Source organism: Phacochoerus africanus, chromosome X (assembly GCF_016906955.1).
Source record: "Phacochoerus africanus isolate WHEZ1 chromosome X, ROS_Pafr_v1, whole genome shotgun sequence".
NCBI lineage: Eukaryota > Metazoa > Chordata > Mammalia > Artiodactyla > Suidae > Phacochoerus > Phacochoerus africanus.
In genome coordinates, this window is record NC_062560.1 from 122,491,591 (window position 1) to 122,518,176 (window position 26,586).

A 26,586-nucleotide genomic window follows, 5' to 3' on the forward strand; every position below is an offset into this window, starting at 1 on the left:
CATCTCCAATCAAGAGGAACAAAGGTTCACTTTAAGACATAAATCCGATGTAACAAAATATGGTAAAGATATTTACAGCATGAAGGTTATAAATATGCATTTTCATTTTATCACTTATAACAATAGTTATGTTAAGGGACCAGAGAAAAAATTTTTAAACAGGATAAAATAAAGTGAAAGAATGGCCTTAGTTTGAACGAGCAACTGAAATTTATCTAAATCTGCCATCTGTAAAATGCTATATATAAATGGGATTGAAACTTTTCCTGTATTTTAAAGCATGCTCATAGTACCTATTACTTGTACAGCTAAGAAGTGTCTGTTTATAACTTTATAAATTTCCTTTTCTTAAATTGTGTCATAGATTTTTTCTCTACTTATTTTTGTGATATGCTTCATTTCCTTTTTCTCACTTCCATAATCAGTTTGATTTAAAATTTCCAGAGAACCTATTTATGAGTTTGGCCTGTAAGTAACAGTGAAAATGAAAGAGTTACTGCTCTGGAAGAAGTCATTCTAGCAAATTCTACCAAGGATATGCTCCTCTACCTCTCATGTCTAATCCATTCTCGTCATTCCTTGTTCTCCCAACAGAATTTCAGCTCCCTCATTATTTCTGGAATATTACAACCATTAAAAAGTCTTGTTTGTATTATAAATGGATTTGATTTTTGCAAAATACTGTGATCACATGTGCACACAAATCATACATTTAGAATACATATCTGTACTCATAAATATCTACAACATACATAACACATACCAAGAATGCTTACAAATGTGTATATGAATTCTGTCTTCTCTCAGTTTCCCTCTCTCCCTCTCTCTTTCTCTCTCTCTCCCACACACACAGTGATCTAAGAAATGTCTTTCAGTGGGTTCATCACTATCATTGAACTACTAGTGTTTTACAATAATAATTCAAATTCTGCTTCCATAAAGTCTTCTCTCTGAATAGCTTTTCACATATTTACTGATCATTTGTCTTTCTTTTTCTGTGAATGTTCTGCACATCGTTCTTGCCTGCTTTTCTATTGGCTTGAGGTTTTCTTTTCAACCTACAGACTCACCTTACATATTAGGAATAACTGTCATATTTCCTCAAAATATTATCTCCCAATCTGTTGCACTTTTTTTAAAGATTTTATTTAAAGTAATTTTAGACTTAAAAGAGTTGGAAAGATAGTATAGAGGGTAGTCTTTCCCAGTCTTCCAATAGTGTTAACGTCTTACGTAAGCATGATTACAAGTATGATCAAAACTAAGAAATTAACATTGGTGCAATACTATTTACTAAACTTTATTCAAATTTCACCGTTTTTCCTCCTAATGTTCCTCTTTCATTCCAGGATCCAATGCAGGATACACACTTCATTTAGTGGTTATGTCCTCTTTAGTCTCTTTCAATCTGCAGCAGTTCCCTAGCCTTTCCTTTTCTTTCATAACCTTGACACTCTGATCGATCAGTGTTTGCTGAATATCTCTCAATTTGTTTTTTTTCTCTATATTTTTTCTTGATTAGACTGAGGCTATAGATTTTGAGGATAGATAGCACAGAAGTGATGTGCCCTTTACATTGCATCGTATCAGGACATCTGCGGTATCGATGTCTCACTGCCGATGTCAACCTTGATCATCTGGTGACTTTGGTGTGTGTCCCGTGTCCCCACTCTAAAATTATTTTTCCCTTTCCATATTCTACACCTAAGAACCGTGTCATTAAGCCCAGCCCATGCTCACGCATGTGAAAATTAAGCTGCACCTTCCTGAGTGTGTCAAAAAATATATCCAGATGTTAAAACCAGCAAAGTAATTAATTTGGAAAGGGGAGACGTTTTGACTCTGTGCAAATATCCTGTTTTTCTTAAACTTTTGCCAGCTAACGTTACTTTTCTTAGTGGGTCGTGCCTGACACAATCGTCACTGTGCTGTTGTAATGGTGATTATTTCCTGCATTCCCTCTGCATCTGCTGGAATTATTTCGTAAGCAAGAGTTGTCCTTTCATTTGTGATTGAGATCATTTATATCAGCATGGGCTCATGGGTACTAATTGTATTCTTTCAGTTTTAATCCCAAGCTACCATTGTTTCTTTTATTTTTCACATTGTTCCACCTTTGGCCCTTTGGAGCTCTTTTGGATTGGCACCTTTGTCCTTTTGACATCACCCCTCCTTTTGTGCACCCTTTCCTTTTTTGCGCTTCTGTGCTTTCTGGCATCATGAGGTGTTCTAGGTGCATTGCCAAGTCCTGGAATTAACCATCACTCAAGGAACTTGGCTTTTCTTATTAGAGCATGGTGTTTAAAGAGCAAAACCTAGGAACAAGGTAGCTGCTGGGGTGTCATTGTTTCTAGGTCCTCCAAGCAGACAAAGCTATGGATTGAATGTATGCAAACTGATTCAAGAATACAGAATATATATTTATCTATGTATTTATTTATGTAACTGTATACATACTAAAATAAACTTGAGTTCTTAATATTTCCAACTCTAATCCACCACCAGGAGGACCATTATACCATTTCCTTTGGCTTAATTGTCACTTCTTTCTTTGACAAGGAGAAACTTGGCTCTCATTGCCACAATGTACTCTATTTATTTTAAAAACTTAGGACACAGGTGCAGTGATTTCAGATTTGCTAACCCTTACTCCTGTGAAAAACAAATTTAACAATGAGAGTGCAAGGCTTGTGTACAAGTGTTTGTCTCTCTAACTTTACGATATCGAGTCAAAACATCATTTTCCAAAGTTACTTAAATCATCTCCTTTCTTCCCTGCCTCCTTCAGTATGGTTAATACGATTAGATTCCTTTGTCATAGTCTGCATTGCATCTTGAGTTCCTTTGACATGCTGTTTGATTTTTAAATTTTTTCCACTAACATTCAATCTTTGTAGTATACAGTTCTAAGAGTTTTGACCAATGCATGGAGTCCTGTATCCGGTATCACAGTACCATACAGAGCGGCTCCGACACCACAAAAATGAGTTTGTGCTGACCCGTTCTAGTCTGCGTCCCTTCCTCAATCCCAGAAAGCCCCTGTTTACCATCCCTATACATTTGCCTTTTTCCGAATGCCATAGGAATGGAATAATACTGTATGCAACTTGTCTGTCTGGCCTCTTTCAATTAGACAAATATATTTGAAAACCATTTATGTTGTTGCATAGATCAGTAGTTCCTTTTCATTTCTGAATAGTTTTGTATGTTATGAATATACTCTAGTTCGGTTATATGTTAACTTGTTCAGAGACATCTGGTTTGTTTTCCGATTTTGGCAATTATGAATAAAACTGCTATAAACATTCACGTACAGGTTTTTGTGTGAACATAAGTTGTCGATTCACTTGGGTAAATGCCTAGGAGTGGGATTGCTGGGTCGTATGGCAAGTGTTTTTTTTACTTTGTAAGAAAGAGCTCAATTTTGCATTCCCACCAACTGTGTGTAAGAATTACAGATACTCCACATCCTCACCAGTACTTTATTTTTGTTTTAATAAACACATAGTGATATTTTATTATGGTTTTAACTTTCATTTCCCTAGTGAATAATGACACTGAATAACATTCCACATATCTTCTTTGGTGAAATGCCTGTTCTTATCTTTGACCCATTTATTGTTTTTGTTGTTATTGAGGTTTATTTTTCTTAAGATTACTCCACCATCCAATTTTTTATTGAAGTATAGTTGACATACACTTTTATGCTAGTTTCCAGTATACAACCTAGTGATTCAACATTTAAATACATTATGAAATGATCACCAATATCATTGTTGAGTTTTAACTCAACTATTACTTATAATCAAATGTTATTTGCAAAACATTTTCTTAATCTGCAGCTTCTTTTTATTCCATTAGCTGTGTCTTTTGCAGGGCAAAAGTTTTTAATTTTCATAAAGTCCAGTTTATCAATTTACTATTTGATGGTAATGCTTTTTGTTTTTAATGGCCATATTCACTGCATATGGAAGTTCCCAAGCCAGGGATTGAATCCGAGCCACAGCTGAAATTGCACCTGTGGCAACATAGGATTCTTTTAACCCACTGCACTGGGGTAGGGATCAAATCCACACCTCTGCAGTGACCTGAGCCACTGCAATGAGATTCCTAACCTACTGCACCACAGTAGGGAATTCCTGATGGTCACAATTTGGGTGTTTTACCTAAAAGCTTTTTGGGAAGGAGTTCCTATTGTGGCTCAGTGGGTTAAGAACCTGACATAGTGTCCGTGAGGATGAAGGTTTGATCCCTGGGCTTGCTCAGTGGGTTAAGGATTCGGCTTTGTTGCAAGCTGCACTGTAGGTCACAGATGTGGCTCAGATCCATTGTTGCTGTGGCTGTGGTGTAGGCCTGCAGCTGCAGCTCTGATTTGACCCCTAGCCTGGGAACTTCATATGCTACAGGTGAGGCCATAAACAGAGGGGATAAAAAGGCTCTTTGGCAAACCTGAGATCACACAAAATATTGGTATAAGTTGTGCAGTATGTGGTAATGTTCATATTTGTACTTACGAATGTTCTATCGCCCCACCACCATTGTTGAAGAGATTATCCATTGAATTGACTTTGCACCTTTAAAAATCAATTGATTATTTGTATGAGTCCCTTTCTGGGTCTGTCATTAGTTACTTCGATAAAAGAGTAAGTCCTAGTGCCAACACTATAGTGTGTACTATAGCTTTAGAATAAGTCTTGAGATCAAATAGTTTTGAATATTTGTTCTTTTCCAGAATTGTTTTGGATTTCTAGTTTCTGTGCCATTACATATAAATTTTAGAATCAGGTTGTCAATATCTACTAAAAGCTTGCTATAATTTCAATGATTGTGTTGCACCTATGGATCAAAACAGAGAGAACTGACATATTAAAAATATTGAGTCTTCCAATCTATGACAGTTGTATATCTCTCCATTTACTTAGGTTTTCTATGATTCCATCCCTCTGTGTTTTGTAGCATTTAGCACAATGATCTGGTGTATATTTTGTTAAATTCATACCTTATTATTTTTATCTTTGTGTTAGTGACAATGGTTTTGTGTTATTTGTTTCAAACTCCGATTATCCATTGCTTTTATAAGAATACACTTTACTTTGACCTTGTATCTTGTGTAGGCAATAATGTTATCTGTTACTAGAGACAATTTGCATTCTTTATTGGAAATCATTTTTCTTGACGTTAAAAAGTTTAGAATTTAAGGCAGCAGTGAGAGAAGACAACTTTGCCTTGTTCCCTTGAAGCTGCAGATAGCCATATGTCTTCAATCCAGAGAAAGTTCAGATACAAAATGAGGATATGAGGGGGAATTTTGTTTCTCTGATACAGGCACATCCTCTTCTGATCTTTCCTCTTTTATTCTTCCCCTGAAATGAGAACATAATGCCTGGAAATACACTGGGCTTCTTGTGGCCGCAAGTAACAAAACTACTAAATAAGATTGTTATGAACAAGAAGATATAAGCTTGATTTTTGATAACCTCTTTGAGCATTTATACCAACCCTTGCCTACCTCCATACTTTTGGTGGTGTGAGTGAAACGAAACAAAACTAACCCTACTTATTAAGTTTTTTTTTTTTTTTTTGAGGTTTTCTTTTACTTAGAGGAAAATCCAAAAAGCCTCACACACAGGTGCTATTTTTATTTACCTTTTGCAAATGAGGACCTGATCACAAAACTTTGCTCATGGTTACACCTTTAAAAAATAGGAAAGCTGAGGTTTAAACCAAAACATTTTTCTAATATGTTTCCCATGGATATTCAGAACTCTTGCTAGGCTTGCAACTCAGTTTCAAGTTCATCTGTTAATTTCTGTGCCAAGGCCACTCTCTTGATTAAAACTGCTTTGTAGTACATTTTAATTCCTATAAAGGCTTATTCTCTTGCTATTTAAGAAAAATTCTTGGCATTTCTAATAAATATTCTTCTATATTAACTCTAAATTATATTCTTTTGACAATGAACAGGTCTACACATAAATTTTACCACTTAGATGAAATAAACCAATTCCTCAAAAAACATCAACTATCACAACTCATTCCATATGAAATAGATAAATTCTATTAAGGAATTTACTTTGAATTTATTTATTTTTTATTTTATTTTTTGTCTTTTTTTTTTTTTTTTTTTTTTTTTAATGTTCTAGGGCCGCACTCTCGGCATATGGAGGTTCCCAGGCTAGGGGTCTGATCGGAACTGTAGCCCCCGGCCTACGCCACAGCAACACTGGATCTGAGCCACATCTGCGACCAACACCACAGCTCAGGGCAATGCCGGATCCTTAACCCACTGAGCAAGGCCAGGGCTCGAACCTGCAACTTCACGGTTCTGAGTCGGATTCGTTAACCACTGAGCCACGATGGGAACTCCTGAATTTATAATTCTTATGGCTGCTCTTCTTTCAAGGAGCCTAGAATGAAGAAATGGAAGAAGTAAAATGATCAGCTTAAAAGAGACATACATTAATGAGGTCAATGTCTATTGGGAAGTTGTTGGTTATCTGGGAATAATCACTATTGTTTGTCGAGACTCATGCTTGTGTTGTGAGGGCAGGTGTTGAGGCAATGAGTAAGCTAAGAAAAGTGAGAAAAACCAAGTATCTACTATACAAGGTTGTCCTTGATTACCTGATATGCTTGCTTCATATACATCATTTGATAGCTTTGTGGAAGTTCCCTGGTGGTCTAGTGGTTAAGGATCCAGCAGTGTCACTGCTGTGGCTCGGGTTTGATCCCTGGCCCAGGAGTTTTTGTACACCATGAGTGCAGCCAAAAAAAATCCTATTTTCATTATTCCATTTGTCTCCCATGATCTAATGATGTAATCATTATTATTATTATCTCTATTTTATGATAATGATAGCAATTTTTCATAGAGCACTTAGGATTTGCAAAGTTCTATTCTAAGCCTTTACATGTATGTGTTAATATAATCCTGTCATCAATTAAAGGAGATAAGCACTATTTCTATCCCTGTTTTGTTTTTAAAGAATCTGAGATGCAGAGAATTTAAATATTTTATCCAAGGTTATATAGCTATTGAATAGCAGCATCAGGATTGAAACTCATGCAGTATGGCACCAGAAAGTTTCCTTTTAACTATTCCACTCTGCTGCATTAGGGAGGATAAATAATTTTCCCTAACCAAGGTCAATAATTTGCAAAGTCAGGATATAAATGTAGCTGTGTCTGACAAGGAAGCCCATGCTCTCTCCACTCTCCCCATGAACAGAAGCTAGAAGGGCTAGAGGTTTGGAGTTTGGAAGTGAACTTGGTTTTAGACATTTGTAAGTAATCACAGTTTCTCATTTTCTAGATATTTTCACAGGCGTTATGACAGGCATAGGGCTACATCAGACTCTTGTTAAAAATCTGCCAGTATCAAACTAATAGCTCATAGAAAAGTTGTAGTCTCAGCAGTGAGCTTCACATTTGTGGTTAGGTGAATTTTTTGGATTTGACACCAGAGGTAAAAACAGGAAAGCAAAAATAATATCCAAAATATTCAAAATATACAGAGTTCTTACAACTCAATAACAAAAAATAATCCGCTTTAAAAAATGGGCAAAGGAACTGAATAGACATTTTTTTTTTCCCAAAGAAAACATACAAATAGCCAACAGGTATATGAGAAGATGCTCAACATAGTTAATCATTAGGAAAATGCACATCAAAACCACAGTAAGATATTACCTCACACCTGTATGAATGGCTATTATCAAAGAGACAAGAGATAACAAGAGTTGGTGAGGATATGGAGAAAAGGGAACCCTTATATGCTGTTGGTGGAAATGTAAATTGGTGCAGCCATGATGGAAAACACTAGGGAGTTTTCTCAAAAAATTAAAAGTAGAACTACAGTATAATTCAGCAATCCCACTTCTGGGTATATATTCAAAGGAAATGAAGACAAAACATTGAAGCCATATATGCATTCCCATATTCATTGTGGTATTGTTCACAGTAGCCAAGAGAGGGAAACAGTCTAAGTGTCCATTAGTGGATGAGTGAAGAAGATGTGGTATATATGTGTGTGTGTGTATATATATATGTGTGTATATATATATATATATATATGTATATATATATATATATGTATATATCTCAGCCATGAGAAAAAAAAAAAATCCTGCCATTTGCGACAACGTGGGAGGGAACTTGTGGGCATTATGCTAAGTGAAATAAACCTGGCAGAGAAAGACAAATTCTGCATGATATCACTTACATGTCGAATCTTAAAAAAAAAGTTTAACTCATAGAAACAGAGTAGAAAAGTGGTTGCCAGGGGTTGGGGGATGGGGGAAATAGGGAAAAGTTGGTAAAAGCCCAAACTTTCAGCTATAAGATGAATAAGGTGTAAGGATCTAATATAAACCATAGGTGACAACACTATTGTGTCACTGAAATTTGCTGAGAGTAAACCTGAAATGGTCACATAGAGCACACACACAAAGTAAATACGTGAGATGATGCATGTGTTAATTCAATAGATGGAGGGAATCCCTTCACAAAGCATAGGTGTATCAAATCACCACAGTGTACACTTTAAATATTTTATACACTTTTATATGTCAATTTTACTTCCATAAAGCTGAGAAAAAGAAACAAAAAGACATGGTTTAAATATTATGAAAGGGTTAAATACTCCTTACAACAGAAATACTAGCTACATACTATGCTCCTAGTTCATGTAACTGCTAGCCGATGCAGCAGACACATCCCAAGATTGATTGGCTTAAGACGAAAAAGTTCCTTTTGTTCACATAAATTCTGATGGAAGTTGGCAGGGTCCCTTCACTCTAGGGATCCAGGCTGCGTCCACCTTTCTGCTTCTCCATGGAAACACGGGGTAGCCACGCTCGCTGTCGAGTGGAAGAGAAAGCCTGGGGATGGCCCACTGGTTCCTGTGTAAGGACACAAGGACTGGCAGTATAGTTTTCCTCGTGCCCAGGAAAGAGGGGAAGAGAAGATGTGGCCGAGTACTTCTAGTACGTCCCACAAGCTGACACACAGTAGGTACCCAACACAAAGCAACTCGTAGAATTTCTTATAAGAACAACTCTCTTCATTTCTTGAAGGGGTTTCTGAAAGGCCAAATTTGCCTTAAATCCTCCAACTTTTCCCAGTGCCTACTATGTGACAGGTGCTTTCAAACACAGGGTCCCATCAGGTTCGTGGGGAGCATTTGCTTTTCTCACGCCCTGGTGCTTTTCTCTGCTGCCCTTTGCAATAACCTCTCCGATCTCAGCAGGCTGACAGTGTTCTCCTTCCTTCTGATGGAAGAACAGTCTCAGCCCGAGTCTCTGCCACCCTCCACGTGAGTGAACTTGCCTGAGCACCCGCACACATGCCATTAGGCACACCAAAAAGCAAGATTTTTCCTGCGTGAAAGGTATATAGATGAGTGGCATTGGAAAGATATATGTTCTTCTTTTTTCGTCAGAGTTAGCATGTCTAAAATGGGCCAATTTTTACCTCCTAGGAGCCTTCCAGGGCTTCAGGAATTCAGTTTCAGCAGATGTTTTATTCCACACCATGATTTTCCCAGTCTTCTCTCATCCACGATGTATGAGAGAGCCTTTGGTTTTTAAATGCCTGGCTAGGCTCATTTACCTGTGGATGTGTTCACTGGCCAGTTTCAAAAAAGATACCGCCTTTAAAATCCTACTGCAAATATAAGCAGTTAAAAAAAAAAAAAAACAAAACAAAAACAAACAAACCTCTCTGATTTCAAAGTTATAACCCCTAAACCAATCAAAGATGTGCCCAGTTAGACCCTACTCATCAGCCCATTTGAAAAACACTTTGAGAGAGAGGCCAGTAGGGAATGACTAGGCATCACTGTTCAAAATGAACTTTGAAATCAAAGGGGCTGTGCTATCAGAGACGTTCCAGGGTTAGGGATGGGACAGCAAGGGAACCTCTGCAAGGAGAAGGAACGCTTTATGTCATGGAAAGGGCAGATGATTCTAGGCTGTTCCATCGGGGGTAGGGCACAGCGTTCGGAGGAGGAGAGAGTAAAGAACTGGTAAGCTGGTCAGGTCCCAGAGTTGGACAGAGGGCCTGCTGAGGAAGACTAGAGGTGGGGTGGGTGGGTGCTGTAAATCGGAAAAGGGCTGGGACTTATTTCAGAGAGAGAGCGCAGTGAGTGATAGCTTGAAGTTAGATCTTCATTCTCTGCTCAGGAATTGAACCTGGGCAGCCTGCTTGAAAGCCAGGAATCCTAGCCACTAGACTTGCTAGAGGCTAGAAGCAGTCTTGCCCTGATTTCTTGCCCCCATTGAAAGCAAGGATGTTTCAAGAAGGCGAAGACACTGAAAATAGGTACGAAGTTTACTGTTGGAAACACCGTACAAAAAGTGGGAGAGCACACAGTTATCTCAGGCAGAAGTGAAGCAGTAATACATACCCAAAGGAGGAGTGCTTGGATGGGAGTCCCCCCGAAGGAGGAGCGCATCAGAGAGGTGATTTAAACCTCTTATATGGGACACTTCTTCCAGGTTTTGTTTTCCTTTGGCCAATTACCTTGTTTTATTCCTCACACCTGACCGGATGCAGGGCCCTTCCTGATATGTGTATCTTTTGGCGAAGATGGATTCCAGAACAAAGCATGGTGGGAAGGTTATCTAGACTTACTATGGTCTGGCATCCCCTCCCTTTCTGTCCCAGAGGGATCGTTCTGCACGTGTGGAGTCGGGGTCTCCCTGACCCCAAGGATGGGAAGTATTGACCTCTTGATCTTTTGCCCAAGAAGGGCTTAGCTCCCCTCTGCCGCTGCCATTACCATTGTTTAAAGTGTCCACAGAAGCCTATTGTTCTTTCTATCTTGAGGAGTAAGCAGGTGGCTAGTTGTAAATGTCTGTCCTGGAGCACCTCAATCTCCTGCCTCAGAACTGGCCAGAAGTCCAGTCAGCTCTCAGAGAAGCCTGCGGTTGGGAGAGGAACGCCCTAGGTTAGTGAAGCCCACAGGGGGCGCATTGCCATTTTCCTTCTCTAGGCTTGCTTTTGGTATCTTGGTACAGAGACCTGCTTTTTGAGGCCTGAGAGACACTATGGAAAACTGAGAAAGGAATTGAGATGCAAGGTCAGCCTCGGGCTGGAAGGTGTGGAAACAAGGAGGAACCAAGATGCATTTAGACCAGGGGTCTAGTCTCAGCCCGTTGCTTACTAGCAATGTGAGCCTGGGGAGATTATCTAGTGCTGTGACCCTCAGGTTCTGGCAAGGTTGGTGGAAAGGGAAGTTTGCTTTATTTCGGAGGCTGGCAACCTGAGGGCTGGGGTGTGGGCAGACTTGTGTCTGAAGGCTCATTTCCCCCACTGACAATCAGTGGACAAGAGCTTTGATAGGTGGAGAGAGGGGGCGGCATGCAGAACAGCGCAGTCGCCTCTGACAGTCATCTTGAACTTGGGCGTGGGTGGTCTGACCAGCGTCATATTGTTTTAAGTACAGTTAGTCCTTGGTTCCAGGATCAGTTTGTTCCCATTTCTTTGAGGCCAGTTCTCAGAATTGTGGCAGCTTATGTCATGGCTACAGTCTGGTCATCATGGAGTTAACTTCTTCCACCTGATGGGGGTTTCCGTGTCTATAACACAGCTCATAGGTCATGGCTCAGAATATGCTCTATAGCTCTTGAGGAGGACCTGAAGGTCCTTGACGTTGCCTAATGACTAAACTATTATTATTTGGTCTCATCTGACTGTCTTGCTTTGTTTCTGCATTTCTCACTTCTCTGACGAAATTTTTTCTACAAAAAGCAGGCAGACCTTCAATGGTGGGGAAAGGGGGGTGGGCTGTGGGGGGAGAAGGACCTTAGGGTCCAGCTCCGTTTCAGTAGTACTGTTGGAATGTCAAGCACCTCACACAGTCCCTGGCATATACTGGATCTCTAATGGTGAGGAGTCGGGCTCTGGTGAAAAACCCTAATATGTGGTTTTTCCGACCTGACCATAGGCCACCACCAAGGCTTTACTTGGCAGGCCTCCCAGAGAAAGGCCGTCCTGCCCACACCAGACCCAGACGGGGGCACAGCTCCTCGAGGGCAGTCCCTGAAGGGGGTTGCAGTCAAAGCCTCAGGCCATTCTCTTCTCAGGTTTGCCTTCCTAGCCCAGGGCTTTCATTCTCAAGTGTCTTTATCTGAGGCCTTGGGCAGAGGTCTGTTCCTGGGGCTCTGCTGAGTCCTCCCTGTGGGGGGAGGAGGCAGAACCTTGAACATGTTTCTCACCTATTTTTCTCTCTCGTAGCCCTCCCCCTTGCCTTCCTCTTACTCCAGGACCCGTAAAACTGCCAGAGCCTTTTTTTTGTGCTGGCTCCCTCAACAGGGAGGTGACCTCCACATGTGTGCTGACCCATCTGACCCTTGACTGCTGCTCCGTCCTACAGAGGCCAATAAAACTGATCTCGGGGAGACAGCAGTGAGTGTTGGATTGAAGCCAAATCTTAATTCTCTGCTCAGGAGTTGAAGCTGGGCAGCCTGGGTGAAAACCAGGAATCCTAGCCAATGGACCCACTAGAGATTACAAGCAGAATTGCCCTGAATCTTGCCCCCTGTTGAAAGCAAGAATGTTTCAAGGAGGCAAAGACTGTAAAACATAGGTGTAAAGTTTATTATTAGAAACACAGTACAACAAATGGGAGAGCACAGAGAAGTAGTCAATTTAAGGCAGAAGCAAAGCAGTAATACACACCCAAAAGGGGGTGCAGGTGTGGGTGTGGGTGCAGATGCGGGTGTCCTTCTCAATGAGGGGTGCATTGAGTGGTGATTTAAATCACTTCTATAGGACGGTTCTTCCGGGTCTTTGTTTTTCTTTGCCCAACTGTTTTATTTTTCGTACCTGACCGGACCCAGGGCCCTCCCTTGTATGTGTGCACATCTTTTGGCAAAGGCGGATTCCAGAGCAAAGGGATCTGGGACAGTATCAGGAGTTATTGTGGCCTGGCACCCTCTCCCTTTTTGATCCCTAGGAGTTCTTCTGCGCATGTGTGGTTCAGGAGGTCTCCTTGATCCCAGGAGTGTCATCTTATCCTTATACTCCTGCAGAGCTCAGCTCCTGCCATTAACTTTCTCCTTGAGGTGTCAAAGAGAAGCAAGGCCCAATCTACTCAGCCTAAGAAGTCCCAGCTGTTCTCAGCCCAGGGGCCCATCTCCCTCCTACCCCAAAACTGGAGGAAATGGGACTTCTTATACACACGCTCATATTATCATAGTAAGTGATCAAAGGCATAACTCTAGTGTGTGTTGCTTGTTGCTTTAAATCAGCTACTCTGACACCTTGGCTCTCACTCCAGCTCAGCCGGGCTCCTGACAAATGCCAGTTGTTTCTAATATTTTGACCCCAGAACCTTGCACCCTCTCCTCCTGGAATTTGTTGTTATCCAGGACCTTTGAGAGAATATGTGGTACTCTAAGACACTGGACATCAGATCAGTCAAATGTGCTGCTTCATAAATAAAAGTCTGTAAAATTTCCCTTAGAGAAAATGTTATTTAATTTAGCTGTGGGTTAGTGGTCCCCAGATGAATGCAACTCAAAGCTCCTAGAATTTGAGTCAAAGATTAACCCCCTCCAAAAAAATAAGTAAATAAAAAATAAACATTAAAAAAAAAAAAACAAAAACGAGTTCCCGTCATGGCGCAGCAGAAACAAACCCGACCAGGAACCATGAGGTTGAGGGTTCAATCCCTGGCCTAGCTCAGTGGGTTAAGGATCCAGTGTTGCCATGAGCTGTGGTGTAGGTCACAGACGCAGCTCAGATCTGGTGTGGCTGTGGCATAGGCTGACAGCTGTAGCTCCGATTAGACCCCTAGCCTGGGAACCTCCATATGCCACAGGTGCAGTTTTAAAAAGACAGAAAAAAAAAAACCAAACAAACACACAGTCCTTGTTTAGATTTGGCCAAAGTGCACTCAAGATAACGTAATTATAATGTCATTTTAATGTAGAAGGCTCTGGCCTTCTACATTAATTCACTCTTGATGAGGATAGGAGCCAGGGAGAAAGATTTAAGATTTAATTTCTCTCACATTCTTGAATAAGCTAACATATCCAGGTGCGTATCATTTAATTCACATAACAATAGACTAAAAGGATAAGTGAATCCAAGAATTAGCCACCCTCTACATTTTTTCATCTATCCCTAGAATTCCCCTCAATTCTGCTGGGCTCTTTCACATATCCAAGGAAACTCTACCGGGGATCTTTTTTTGTTTGTTTTTTAGGGCCGAACCTGTGGCATATGAAAGTTCCCAGGCTAGGGATCAAATTGGGGCTGGAGCTGCAGCTGCCAGCCTATGCCACAGCCATAGCAACACCAGATCCAAGCTGTGTCTGCGACCTACATCATAGCTCACGGCAACACCAGATCCTTAACCCGCTGAGCGAGGCCAGGAATCGAACCCACAACCTCATGGGTACTAGTCAGGTTTGTAACCCACTGAGCCATGATGGGAACTCCTGGAAAATTCCTAATTCTAATGCCGTGTTATCTTGTTCCAGATCACAAGAAAAAAGATGAGGGGAGGTTCTTAACGTGTTTTGCAAAATTGTGAAACTCTTATTCTTAAATGTGATTAAACAGCTATAAATGTGTGACCATTGCCATTCATACACTTAAATTCTGCAGCTAATTAAAGTTTATTAAACGATATTTGAGGGGGGGGAAGCAAAAAGAAAAAAAGAAGAGATAAATCTCGAAATCACCCTTGTACAACAGAGATGCTTGCTATACACTGTTCCTCCTGGATCCACCCTGGCCCTCCCTAGAACACTGGCTGTTGTCTTCAAATGCAGCCTGAAAAATCTGCTTCAGGCTTCACTCAGGGCAAGGGAGGCTGCGGACGTGACGCTGGAACTTCCACTGGCCATGGAAGTAGCATTATCTCCTGCCGCAGCTCTGGCCTGGCCTCTCTCTTTCTCCTCTTGCAAAGCTTCCTCATACCAGAATGGTAAGGAAGTGGGGTCAGTCCCACTGATCTTGGCAAAAAACTTCAGGACTTTCATCTTGCTGGTTTCAGCGTGGGCCCTGGGACCCCACAGGAATTCGTAGCGTGGAGGATCACTATCGGGCACCTGCTGGTACACGAGATATTGCTCCTTCACCAAATCTTCGGTGATGAGCTTCCTGGGCTCCCCGTAGATGAAATCCTCCCGGCCGGCATAGACCCCCATCATATTCAGCACTTCCCAGATTTTCTCCTCAGAGGCACGGTTGCCCTCCATGAAGATGACACCCAGGATAAAGATCAGGAGGCCGGTCTTGGGCATGCTCTGGCCATCATCACGCAGCATCCCGTCGTAGGTGAGATCTAGTGTTCTGACAAGCACGTAGGAGTGGCTGCTGGGGTCCACTTCCTTCACCTCAATGCCAAAGACAATCTCCATGCACTCGGAGACTTTGCTGAAGATCAGAGGGAAGTGATCCTTGTGCTCCTTGATGACATTCGTCAGCATTTCTGCCTTTGTGATGGGCTCCTTTGTTATGTATTTGACAGTCAGGAACTGCACCAATTCGGCCATCTTCTTGTTTAGCTCCTCACGGAGCAAGGACTCAGGATCGGCTGGATCCTGGGAGATACAGGCCCCCTCCTCTTCTTCCCGTCTGGAATTCTCAGCAGATCGACTCCGTGGCATAGCTGGGGCAGCAGTGGGTGAGAAGCAGACTATCTTGGAACTCGGGAGTGGACCCAGTGCCCCAGTGGCAGGCACGTCCTCTGGGGTGCCAAGGATCAAAGGGGTGATGGGGGAGGGGGAGGGGGAAGATGGGGAGGTCAGGGAGGTGGTAGTGGTGGCTGTGGCCTCTCCCTTCTCCACCATGGGATCCTGCACACCTTCCAGCCCCTGTGCCTCTTTGGGGGCGTGGGGGTCTTCCTCAGGCTTGCAGTGCTCACTCATGTGACCCAGAGACATGATGACTTGTGTTGGCGGTGGCCAGCAGGAGGGCAGAAACCTAGAGGAGACAGGGAGAGTGTCAGTGGCCACATTTGAAAAACGCCCCCAGGATGGCTCTGACAAAGGTGACTTACAGGTGTCCTCTCTAGGGGTGCCCCCAGGCATCACAGGGCTCCCGTTCGCTTGGTTGACCTAAGAACTGAAAGAGGAAGTGGGAGAGTTTCTCAGGGTGCAGCCCACCTAAGCATTCCAGGGCTGAGAGCAGCCAGGTTGGGTCAGGCACTGTGGCTTCTCTCTGTTCTGGGGTAGGTGGGGCCCTTGGTAGACGACAGGCTGTGCACCTCACTTTGACTTCTGGTTCTGCGGGGGCCTTCTCTCAGTCACTGACCTGAGGACACATGCCTCAGCCCATGGCCCTCACCTCTGCGTCAAGAGGGCTCCTCAGGAGACAGACTACAGGCATAGTCCTGGGCCCCCTAGTGTTGACAGGGCGGGTGGGGCCAGACTCTGTGATGTCCCCACGGTTTGGGGCTGGATGGTTCCCTCAGTGCTCATTCGGCGTCCTGATCTTTGCCCTGCCAGGGTCTGCGCCCCATCACTCTGCTGACGTCCCCTGAGGAAGGGAGGGGGCACCGCATCTGATCACACTTGCCCAGGGCCTCCCGGGGCTACAGGCAGGGGCTGTGCGGCTTGGGCGCGGGGGGAGGGGGGGGGGCTCCTTTATCTAGGGGAGGAGGGCCCATCATGGGCTTAATCTTTACTCCTGACAGGGCCTGCTCCACACCCACCTCGCCCCCTCAGCTGACCAGACTTTGCATCCTTAGATTGACGCCTTGCCTCTCCGAGAGGAACCTCTCTCCCACATCTGTGGGCGAACTAGCCCACCACAGGTGGCCGCCCCTGCTTAGTGCCTCTCAGGTACCACAGCGGGACTGGGCCCATCCGTTGAGGGGGGTGTACTCTCAGATCTCCTTCCGGGAATTCAGGTCTCAGCCCCACCCTTCCCCCCCCCCCCGCCCTCACCTGACGTCTCCACAGACTTCCTGAGAAGGAAGTGAAAGGACGCCACGCCCAGGGCTGGGAGCAGGAGCAGGACACCCTGTCTGGGGAGAGGTACCCTTTGTCCTCCTCCTCACGGCAGTCACAACGACTCCTGACAGGGCCTAGGCCACGGCCCCGCCATTCCTGAAACCACCGTCCAAGCAGTACACCCAAGTGTGAAGGGTTGGGAGGTGCCTCTGCCTGACAGCCTTGCCCAGGGCTGACCACTGGAGCCAGGATTTCGCTGGGGCCCTCCCTGCTTTCCTGAGTCGTCCCTGAGAGTCCCCCCTCTCAGGCCTGACAGTACCTAGCCTCCCTCTGCTGACCCCAGGCCTCACCCCTGCGAGGAAGCCTCACCTTCAGATTCCTGAAGCGGAAGTAGGAAACCTCACATCCGGGAACCCTTCATGGGGCTTCCCAGGGCTGACGGCTAGGGCGGCAGGGCGGCAGGGCGGGGCCTACCTATCTGTGGTGGGAGCTTCCTTCAAGCCCTTTCCTAGAGGCCTGGCTTTCATGCCTGGCCGCTGCTGGGGCTTCTCTGCCTGCAGGCCCTACGCCAGCCCCTTCACACCAAGCTTCTCGCCTCCTTCTAGCACCTCCTTGGGTTCCGGAGCTGACAGCATGGGTCAGGGTGAGTTTCTGTGTGGACTTGTTGGTTCTAAGGCAGGGGGCATCTCAGTCCTCCTCGAGGTATTTACTCCTGACAGGGCCGGGGCCACTGCAGTCCGCTGGCCTGAGGATGCATCCTACAGGTCAAGGGCACCACCTCCTGGAGGCCCCGACAGTTGTGTGTGGGGGGGGAGGGGGTTGTGCATCAGCCGTACCTGGGGCCTCATAAGGCAGGTGCAACACCCTCTGTTTGCAGTGGGAGATTTCTTCAGGATGCTCACCCTGACTCCTCCCTTTGCTGACCTGAGTCCAGTTATTTCAGTTGAAGTCTCATCTTCAGATTCCAGTGGTTGAAGTGAGGAAACACTCCGTCCACGGACCCTACGTAGGGCCTCCCAGGGCTGAGAGCATTCTGCTCTGTATGGAAGGTCCGTTCCGAAGTCCCACGCTATCAGCACTTTGACTCCCAGAATGGCCAGAGCTTTCTTCTGAGAGCTTCCTCCCTCAGTCAAGGCCGGCACCTCCCAGTTCCCAGAGTTGGAAAGAACGGGGGCGGGACTTATCCCGACAAGACCTGCCAGGAGTCTCCCAGGGCTGATATCCAGGGTGGAGTGGCATTCTGTCCTGTCCACAGGGTTCTGGGGTGTGTGGACCCCTTCGTGGTCACTCTTATAAGTGTTCTCTTCTTGGCTGCTGCCTTCTGGACTACAAGCTCTCTGGGAGATGCCTTCTTTTCTGCCAGCTGTGAGCATCTGCCCAGCGGCAAATCTTTCCAAGAAAGGTTTTGGTTCCCAGGCTACATGCTAGATGGAAGAGCTGCGGCCCCCGTGGCAGGGGGCAGAGATTCAGAAAAGCAGCTCACCTTCCTATGGGTCTCTTCACACGCCAGACATATCCTTTGGCAATGTTTTGTTCTAAGGTTTATTTTCTACACTGAGGTGGCTGAGCAGCGTGACCTGAGGAGTTCCTGCTCTTTTGAGTTTCTTTAGCATTGCACTGCCCAGGAATTTCCATTTTTTTCTTAATCCTCGATGCTGTTAAGAGATACCTTTTATGTCTCTACCAAGCCTGTGTGTATGTGTGGTTCACCCTTATACTTGATATTTCATTTTAGTACATTCTTTTTATTCTATGTATATATTAAGGCCAGGAGGCACTCACTAAGTGGTTCCTGGTGGTGATTACCACAGGCTCTGGAGTCATACTCCCATCAAGCAACCTAATCTTTGCTGAGATCTGATACTGAGGTGGGCCGACTGGCATCTGTGGTCTGAGGCGACGCCTCAGATTTCTTCAGGGAAGCAGGGCTTGATTGCTTCATAAGGTTCCTTCCACCCACACCTTCCTGCCATCTCTTTCAGGCTATGGACCCTCCCACACTTGTCTGCTGCCTCCCACTCTCCCCAAGTAGCAGTTCTTCATTCTCCCCCAGGGGTTTCTCATGTTTTGTTGTTTAGGTTTTGTTGTTGATACTTTTGCTAGGCTGAAAAATGGCCCTTCCAAAAATATCATATCTTAATCCCCAGAACCTGTAGAATGCTGCCTTCTTTGGGAAAAGGGTCTTCGCAGATGTGATTAAGACTATTTTGATGGAGGGGGGGCGGTTAGCCTGGATTATCCAGGTCCCTAAATGCAATCATGTGTATCTTTACAAGAGGGAGGCAGAAGAATGAACAAACTGAGAAAGCAGTCTGAAGGTGGAACAGAGAGACATTTGTAGATGTTGACCTTGGAGACTGCGGCCATGTCCCTCCCTGCAAGGCGAGGGATGCCTGCAGTTACCGGAAGCTGGAAGAGGTAAGGAGTGGCCTTTTCCCTAGAGTCTCCAGACTGAGTGCAGCCTTTGATTTCAAGGGAAACTGATCTGGGGCATCTGGCTTCCAGAACTGTTAAGAGAATAAATTTCTGTTGATGAAGTCACCCGGTTACAGTAGTCAACACAGCAGCCCTAGGAAACTAATACATCATTGTTTATTTGCTTGCTTTCTCCCTTCTGCAGTTTTCCAGGTTTGATTTGGGGACTGGGAGACAGCAGCCTAAACTTGATCATCCTTTTGGCAATTACAGGTAAGGCACTAAATCTGTAAAATAACTCAAGGACAACTGACATCTTTCCAGTGTTTTGTTTCACATTAGTGAACATGGTATACTCCTGTTTATTTGGGACTTAAAAAAAATCTGAATCCATGAGTAAACTTTTATGTTTGCCTCCATAAAGATATCATGCATTTTTGTGATTTGTGATCTTGGGTGACTTGGGGTTTGTTGTTGTCGTGAATGCTCTACATGTTCTAATTAATCACTGCTTTTGTGGGGCAAGGCTCTTGATTTTGACGTCCCATACACTATCCTTCTGGAGTCCTGTGTTTATTTGAATACTCCACACACTTATCCCTTGTCATTTTCTAGGCAGATGATGATATTGTTACCAAATAGTATCTTTTCAATATTCGTGTATCTTATTTATTTTTACATCCACATCCCTGGCTTTGTGTTCTGGTGAAGTTTTGAACAGTAGAGGTGAGAGTATCTGTCTTGTTCCTGACTTGAGCAAGAATGCTTCTAACATTTCACATCTATATTTGCTGTAGAGTTTAGGAAAAGCAAGTTCCTTTTTTTTTTTGTTTTTTTGGTCTTTTTGCCATTTCTTGGGCTGCTTTTTGCGGCATATGGAGGTTCCCAGGCTAGGGGTCGAATCGGAGCTGTAGCCACCGGCCTACACCAGAGCCACAGCAACGCGGGATCCGAGCCGCGTCTGCACCCTACACCACAGCTCACGGCAACACCGGATCCTTAATCCACTGAGCAAGGGCAGGGACCGAACCCGCAACCTCATGGTTCCTAGTCGGATTCGTTAACCACTGCGCCACGACGGGAACTCCGCAAGTTCCCTTCTATTCTTAGTTTGCTGGAAGTTTGTATCTTAAACTCATGTTGAATTTCTTTCAAGGGCTTTCTCTATACTTGTTGGCACAATCAAATGCTTTTTTTTTTTTTCCTCTTCTAATTTGCTAATGTAGGGAATTACAGTTGAAAGTATTTTCTAATGTTAAATCATATTTCCGTTTCTTGGGCACAGTCCATTTGCTCATTTAATTCACTGCTCTGTTGACTATGCTATTTTAATACACTTACCACTATGTGAATAAGCTTGGCTCAGGTGTTCTTTTCATGGGAGTGGGGGTGATGTCCTCATTTGGTTTTTGGATCAAGGAGAGCTGGCCAGGGAAAAAGGGTTGCACAATTGCCCCTCTCCCTTTTTTGGGGTATGCCTTAGCAAAGTGTTTGTTTTCTCCCTTCTGGAAGACCACTCCATAGGTGATGTGGTACTTCCGTTAGGAGGAATACAATGCCTGGCTGTTTCTTTGTGTTGAGGTTAGCAGCCCATGATCATCACCTTTATCAATCCACAGGGGCTACAGAATCTTCTTTCTCTTATTCCTTCTTATTAGCTGAAATACCGCTATATGTGGAAACATTTCCCTGTGGGTGGTTTGGTTATCATGAGGGAACTTGTGTTCCCTTATGTTAAAATCTCTAAATCTAAGTTCTCTACAAGTTTAACTTGTTTGTTTCTGATTTTTCTTTAGTAATTATATTTACAAATATGATCATCATATTAGGATTTCTAGAGGAATATCTTGTGTTAATTGGCTCTGCCATTTCTATTTCATTATTTCTGCATTTATCTTCATTATTTCCTGGCTTCTGCTTCTTTAGGTCACATATGCAATTCACTCTGTACCTTCTTGAAGTACTTGGCTGTTCTAAATATTTCTTATTTTCTAATACGTCTATTTAAAGCTATACATGTCTCACTGAGTATCACTTGAGCTGTGTCATACAGATAGTATTATATAGCTTCATGTGCACTGCTTGAATATTTTACAAGTTGAGTATACTACTCTATTACATACGCTATTGGAATTTATACGTGTGCGTGTGTGTGCATACACACACACACTAAAGTATGTGAAAACTTGTTTTTGAGTAGGCTTTAAAGGGTACAAAAGAATATTTGAAGGATGTTTTGTGGTCCAGGGGTATTTGTTTTTAGTTTTTTATTATTAATTATGACAGACATTAAAAACATATTTAACTGCTACTGACTGAGTTGAGTTTATCCTATGAATGTGAGGAAGTTTAATGCTAGAAAATGCTATAGTCCTCTGCATACTACAAGGGTCCCCTGCACAGTGAAAAGGCAAGTGAAGTGCAGCCATGAACCATTTCCATAGGCTGAAGATTTAAGAAAATCTGGGGGTTGAAGGTTTTCAAATTCATTTATGCAAGTATCTTTATTCCGTTTCACAGCTTCCAACTCCTTCCCTTTTAGGGCCCTGACCTTGGCACAGGACACCTGCCAAGCATAAGAATCCATTCCACATTTTTCTGGAATTATGCTACTCTAACAATTAAGTCCTAGATCTGGTCTTTAGCTCAGGCAAACCTGTGGCGGCAGGACATGAATCTCTTTAAACACGACTAAGGAGCCATCTAACTCGCTTTGAATTGGTGATTGATCAAACTGAGCCTGTTATTTTTTCTTTTCCAAGTATCCCTGGCACTTAGCAATGGCTACCCAATTTCACAATTATTGTTACGATGTCTCCCTTTTTTTCTTATGGAAGTCAATACATTCCCTTTCACCTGTACCTCATCTCAGTTCACCACAGGGACATAGCTTACCTGTACTACCACCACATCCTAGGGAATATTAATTAATAAGCAACCTTCCACGAGTGATTTGCCAGCCAGTTGTGAGTGGCCAAACTCTATACCCCAATTCTTAGAATCTGCTTCCTAGGAGCATCTGTGATACCAATTGTCTTGGCATGTGTTTCTTAAGAGAGCATGAGAAGGCTATTCTTGGGCAAATGATTTACTGATGGAGTGCTCTCAGGTAGTGCCTGTGCATGAGGGAAGCGGGTTAGGGGCTGTGTTGCTTGTTCAAGGGAGCAACCTCTGTATCATTGTATCAGAAGACCATTGTAGGGATATATTGCATTTTATTTATCCATTTATCGATTGATGGACATTTGTGTTGCTTTGACTTTTTGGCTATTATAATAAAACGGCCTTTTCTCTCTCTCTCTCTCTCTCTCTCTCTCTTTTGCCACTCCTGCCACATGTGGAAGTTCCCAGGCTAGGGGTCGAATCGGAGCTGCAGCTGCTGGCCTACACCACAGCCACAGCAATGTGGGGTCAGAGCTGTGTCGGTGACCTACACCACAGCTTGTGGCAACACCATAGCCTTAACCCACTGAGCAAGGCCAGGGATTGAACCCACATCCTCATTGATACTAGTCGGGTTCATAACCCGCTGAGCCACAATGGGAATGCCTAATAAAGCTGCTTTCAACAGCCACATACTGGTCTTTGTATATATGTAAATTTTCCATTCTAGGAGTAAAATGGCTGGGTCATGTTTCAATATACATATGTTTGGAGTTCCGTGGTGGCTCAGCAGCTTAAGGATCTGGCATTGTCACGACTATGGCTCGGGTCACTGCTGTGGTGTGGGTTTGATCCCTGCCCCAGGAACTTCCACATGCTGTGGATATGGCTATATACACATACACACACAGATATATATGATTGAGGTTTTAAAAACTGAAAAAAATATTTTCCAAAGTAGCCATACCATTTGTCACTTTCTACAGCAGTATTTGAGAGATCCAGTTATTCTGCATTCTTGCCATTTCTTTGTTTTTTTTAAATATAAAATTAATAAAACTTTAATTTCAGCCATTTTAATTGGTTGGACTGCACTGCAGACTGTCATGCTTTTAGTGAACTCAGATCTCAGTTTAGTTCTTTAAACCATAACTGCACATTGCTTTTGGTTTATATGATGTACATGTGATTCAGGATTCATCCAGAGACTTGAGTTTAAAAACATAGTTAAGGGCGGGGAGGGAAGAATTGGGAGGGTGGGCATAACACATACACACTACTGTATAAAATAGATGATTAATGAGAATCTACTGTATAGCACAGGGAAATCTCCTCAATAATTTATAATAACCTATATGGGAGAAAAGAATGGATATATTTTATATACATGACTGATTCACTTAGCTGTACACCTTCTAAGTGAAACTAATACAATACTGTAAGTCAACTATACTCCAATAAAATTAAATTAAAAAAAAAAAGCAAAAAAGCATAGAGTCTCACCCTCCATAGTGCACACTTCCTAGAGTTCTGCTCTCAGGTATCCAGCAATCTGGTCATCTTAGGCTCCTTCCCCTGCTTCTTCCAGACAGAAAATTTTATTTTGGACTTTCGTCACTACCCCCACCTACACACACGCACACACACTGGGGAATTTATTCCACGCCCATTGCTTGCTCCAGGTTTTGACTCCCCTCCAAAATCTGCATGTGCCTGTTCAATCTCCAAAGCAGTCTGTACTTATTTTTTTAAAAAACAATTTATCCAGGGTTTATATATGTTGTTTATGGGAGGATCTGTTTGTTAGAAGATCAGTCCTTCATACCAGAAGTGGAACCTGCCTTGTCTTCCTATTTACTCAATTGACTTTTACTTCTAAGTGACACAAACTGCAGTAGTTCTAGTCCAAAAATACTAAGGATGTTCCTTTGGTCACCAATTGCTGATCAGTTAAAGGAGCAGATCCCTCAGTTGATTTCTTAGCATAATATATTCCTTGCATAAACAATCTTTATGTTCATTCTCCTTTTCTGAGTTCATAAAATTATAGCCATATTACCTACACACATAGAAAACTTTTTTCTCTATAATATACATGTATGTATAACTTTATTTCTGGAGTGAAATGAGGTGCAAAACATGAAAGCCATTTTCCAAGGTCATACTATGAATCCATGGCAGATGAGAGTCAAGCTTTCTTAAATGCCCAGTGAATTTCATTACCAGCAGTCTAGCAGTCTTTAATCAAGGAAGACAACTGATAAGCTATTTCTTTTACTGCCCTTCCACATTCTTTTTTTTTTTTTTTTTTCAGGGAGTCACACTCGAGGTATGCAGAAGTTTCTGAGCCAGGGATCAAACCCGAGCTGCAGCAGTGACAACATCAGATCCTTATCTGGAAGGCCACCAGGGAACTCCCTGTCCTCCCATTTTGACTCTGGACTAGACCTGTGACTTGATTGGGCCAATTTGATGTTTGCAAATATGACACAAGCAGAGGTTTGAAAAGTGCTATTGGGTTTGCTTGCTCTGGATTTTCTGCCATGAGAACATGACCAGGCTGCTACCTAGAAAATGGTTGTGTCATCCCAGCCATTTCCCCTGAAAAAAATTCTAGCCCAACCACAGCCATCTGACCCCATTCGCGAGTGAGCCAAAATCAGCTAAGCCCAGCCTAGTTCAGCGGAACCCTGCAAAATAATGAGTTCAGTGTCATCATATGCCATAGGGTTTTATGATTGTTTGTTATGCAACATTATTGTGACTAAAGGTAGTTGACACACATATATCATGTTATTTTATTCTCACAGCTTTCTGATGTTACTTCCTTGCATCCTCTGGAACCCCTGTTGAACCTTTCACCTCCTTAACCTATCTGTCCACAGAACAATTCCTGGTTTTCCTTTAGAAAAATGTAGTTTCTTCCTTCTTGTTCTGTTCTTTTTCTTTATCTGATGGCCTGTGTGTAAGTGGGAGATGAGGCTGGCATTTTACACTGCTGCCTTCAAATCATTTTGCTTCTATATTTGGGCAATGTTAAGCTCTTCCTAAAATATAGCCTGGTTATTGGAGTTCCCGTCGTGGTGCAGTGGTTAACGAATCCGACTAGGAACCATGAGGTTGCGGGTTCGATCCCTGGCCTTGCTTAGTGGGTTAAGGATCTGTCGTTGCCATGAGCTGTGGTGTAGTTTGCAGACGCGGCTCGGATCCCGCATTGCTGTGGCTCTGGCGTAGGCTGGTGGCTACAGCTCCGATTAGACCCCTAGCCTGGGACTCTCCATATGCCACGGGAGCGGCCCTAGAAAAGGCAAAAAGACAAAAAAAAAATATATATATATACACACATACATATATATATATACACACACACACATATATATATACACACACACACATACATACATATATATATCCAGTCCTTATAATCTCTTGGTACAGATTATCCTCCAAGATCTAAAATTCCTCTTTATTACATCATATATCATAACTGCTTAACCTTCCAGTTCTTTATACTTATTTACATATATACACTCCATCATTTCACAACTGTCTTATTATTTTGCCCTTTTTCCTTCTGTTTCGTGGACTCAGCAAAATATTTTCTTTTAATCTATCCACATGCTTTCCTTCTCTGCTCTTAGGCCAAAGTGGCTCATCCAGAACTGCTACAAAAAAGAAATCCACAGTGGCCGAAGTGCGCTTCTGTCTCCTTTCCTCCTTTCCCAGCCATCATCTGTTTTTTCTCACTTATCCCTGTCCTTTCATATCCATGTGGGACTCTTGCCAACTCAGTTTCCCCTTCTTTCTCTCTTACTATCTCTTTAATATTATATTAAAGACACTTACTTTCCTATTTAAGTCCTGCATGATCCTTCTTCCTGTGCAAAAGCCAGGTATGTAAGAGCCACCTTCAGGAGTTCCTGATGGCTTAGCAGTTAAAGATCTGGCATTGTCAGTGCTGTGGCCTGGGTTGCTGCTGTGGTACCTGTTCGATCCCTCACCTGGGAACTTCTATAATGCTGCGGGTATAGCCAAAAAAAGGGGGGGGAGCCACCTTCATTTCTTAGATACCCTTCTTGAATCCCCATTTCCTTTACAGCCCACTGCATTCAGGCCTAGGCCCACACCATTTGACTGAATTTACCCTGTGTTAGGTTATACACTCCTGATTGTAATAGGCTCTCTTTAGGCAAATTTTACATTTAAATACTACTATTGTTTGATTGTTAAGTTTCTTTCCATTTTCTCCTATTATAAGTAAAGCTGCAAAGAATACAAAGCATTGTTTGCAAAACAATTTTTGAGTACTCACATCATTTCAGGTTAGTAAGACAAGTTGTTTGCAAAGGCAGCCATGACTTTTTTGAAATTTTGGCAA

At 43.1% G+C, this 26,586-nt stretch overlaps 1 protein-coding gene and 1 pseudogene across 1 annotated transcript; both read right to left on the minus strand.

Annotated features, from left to right (window-relative positions):
- Positions 1–10,453, minus strand: part of LOC125118137 (armadillo repeat-containing protein 10-like) — a 45,168-nt pseudogene extending 34,715 nt beyond the window's left edge.
- A 4,188-nt stretch (positions 10,454–14,641) lies between these two features.
- On the minus strand, positions 14,642–16,533 carry LOC125118523 (melanoma-associated antigen 10-like). The gene has a single exon (XM_047765104.1). The coding sequence runs from the start codon at positions 16,044–16,046 to the stop codon at positions 14,799–14,801; it is 1,248 nt and encodes a 415-aa protein (XP_047621060.1). The 5' UTR covers positions 16,047–16,533; the 3' UTR covers positions 14,642–14,798.
- Between the last annotated feature and the right edge of the window lie 10,053 nt (positions 16,534–26,586).

Excerpts from the sequence above, each read along its gene's own strand:
- LOC125118523 (XM_047765104.1), bottom strand. The coding sequence starts at position 16,046 with ATGCCTGGGGGCACCCCTAGAGAGGACACCTGTAAGTCACCTTTGTCA.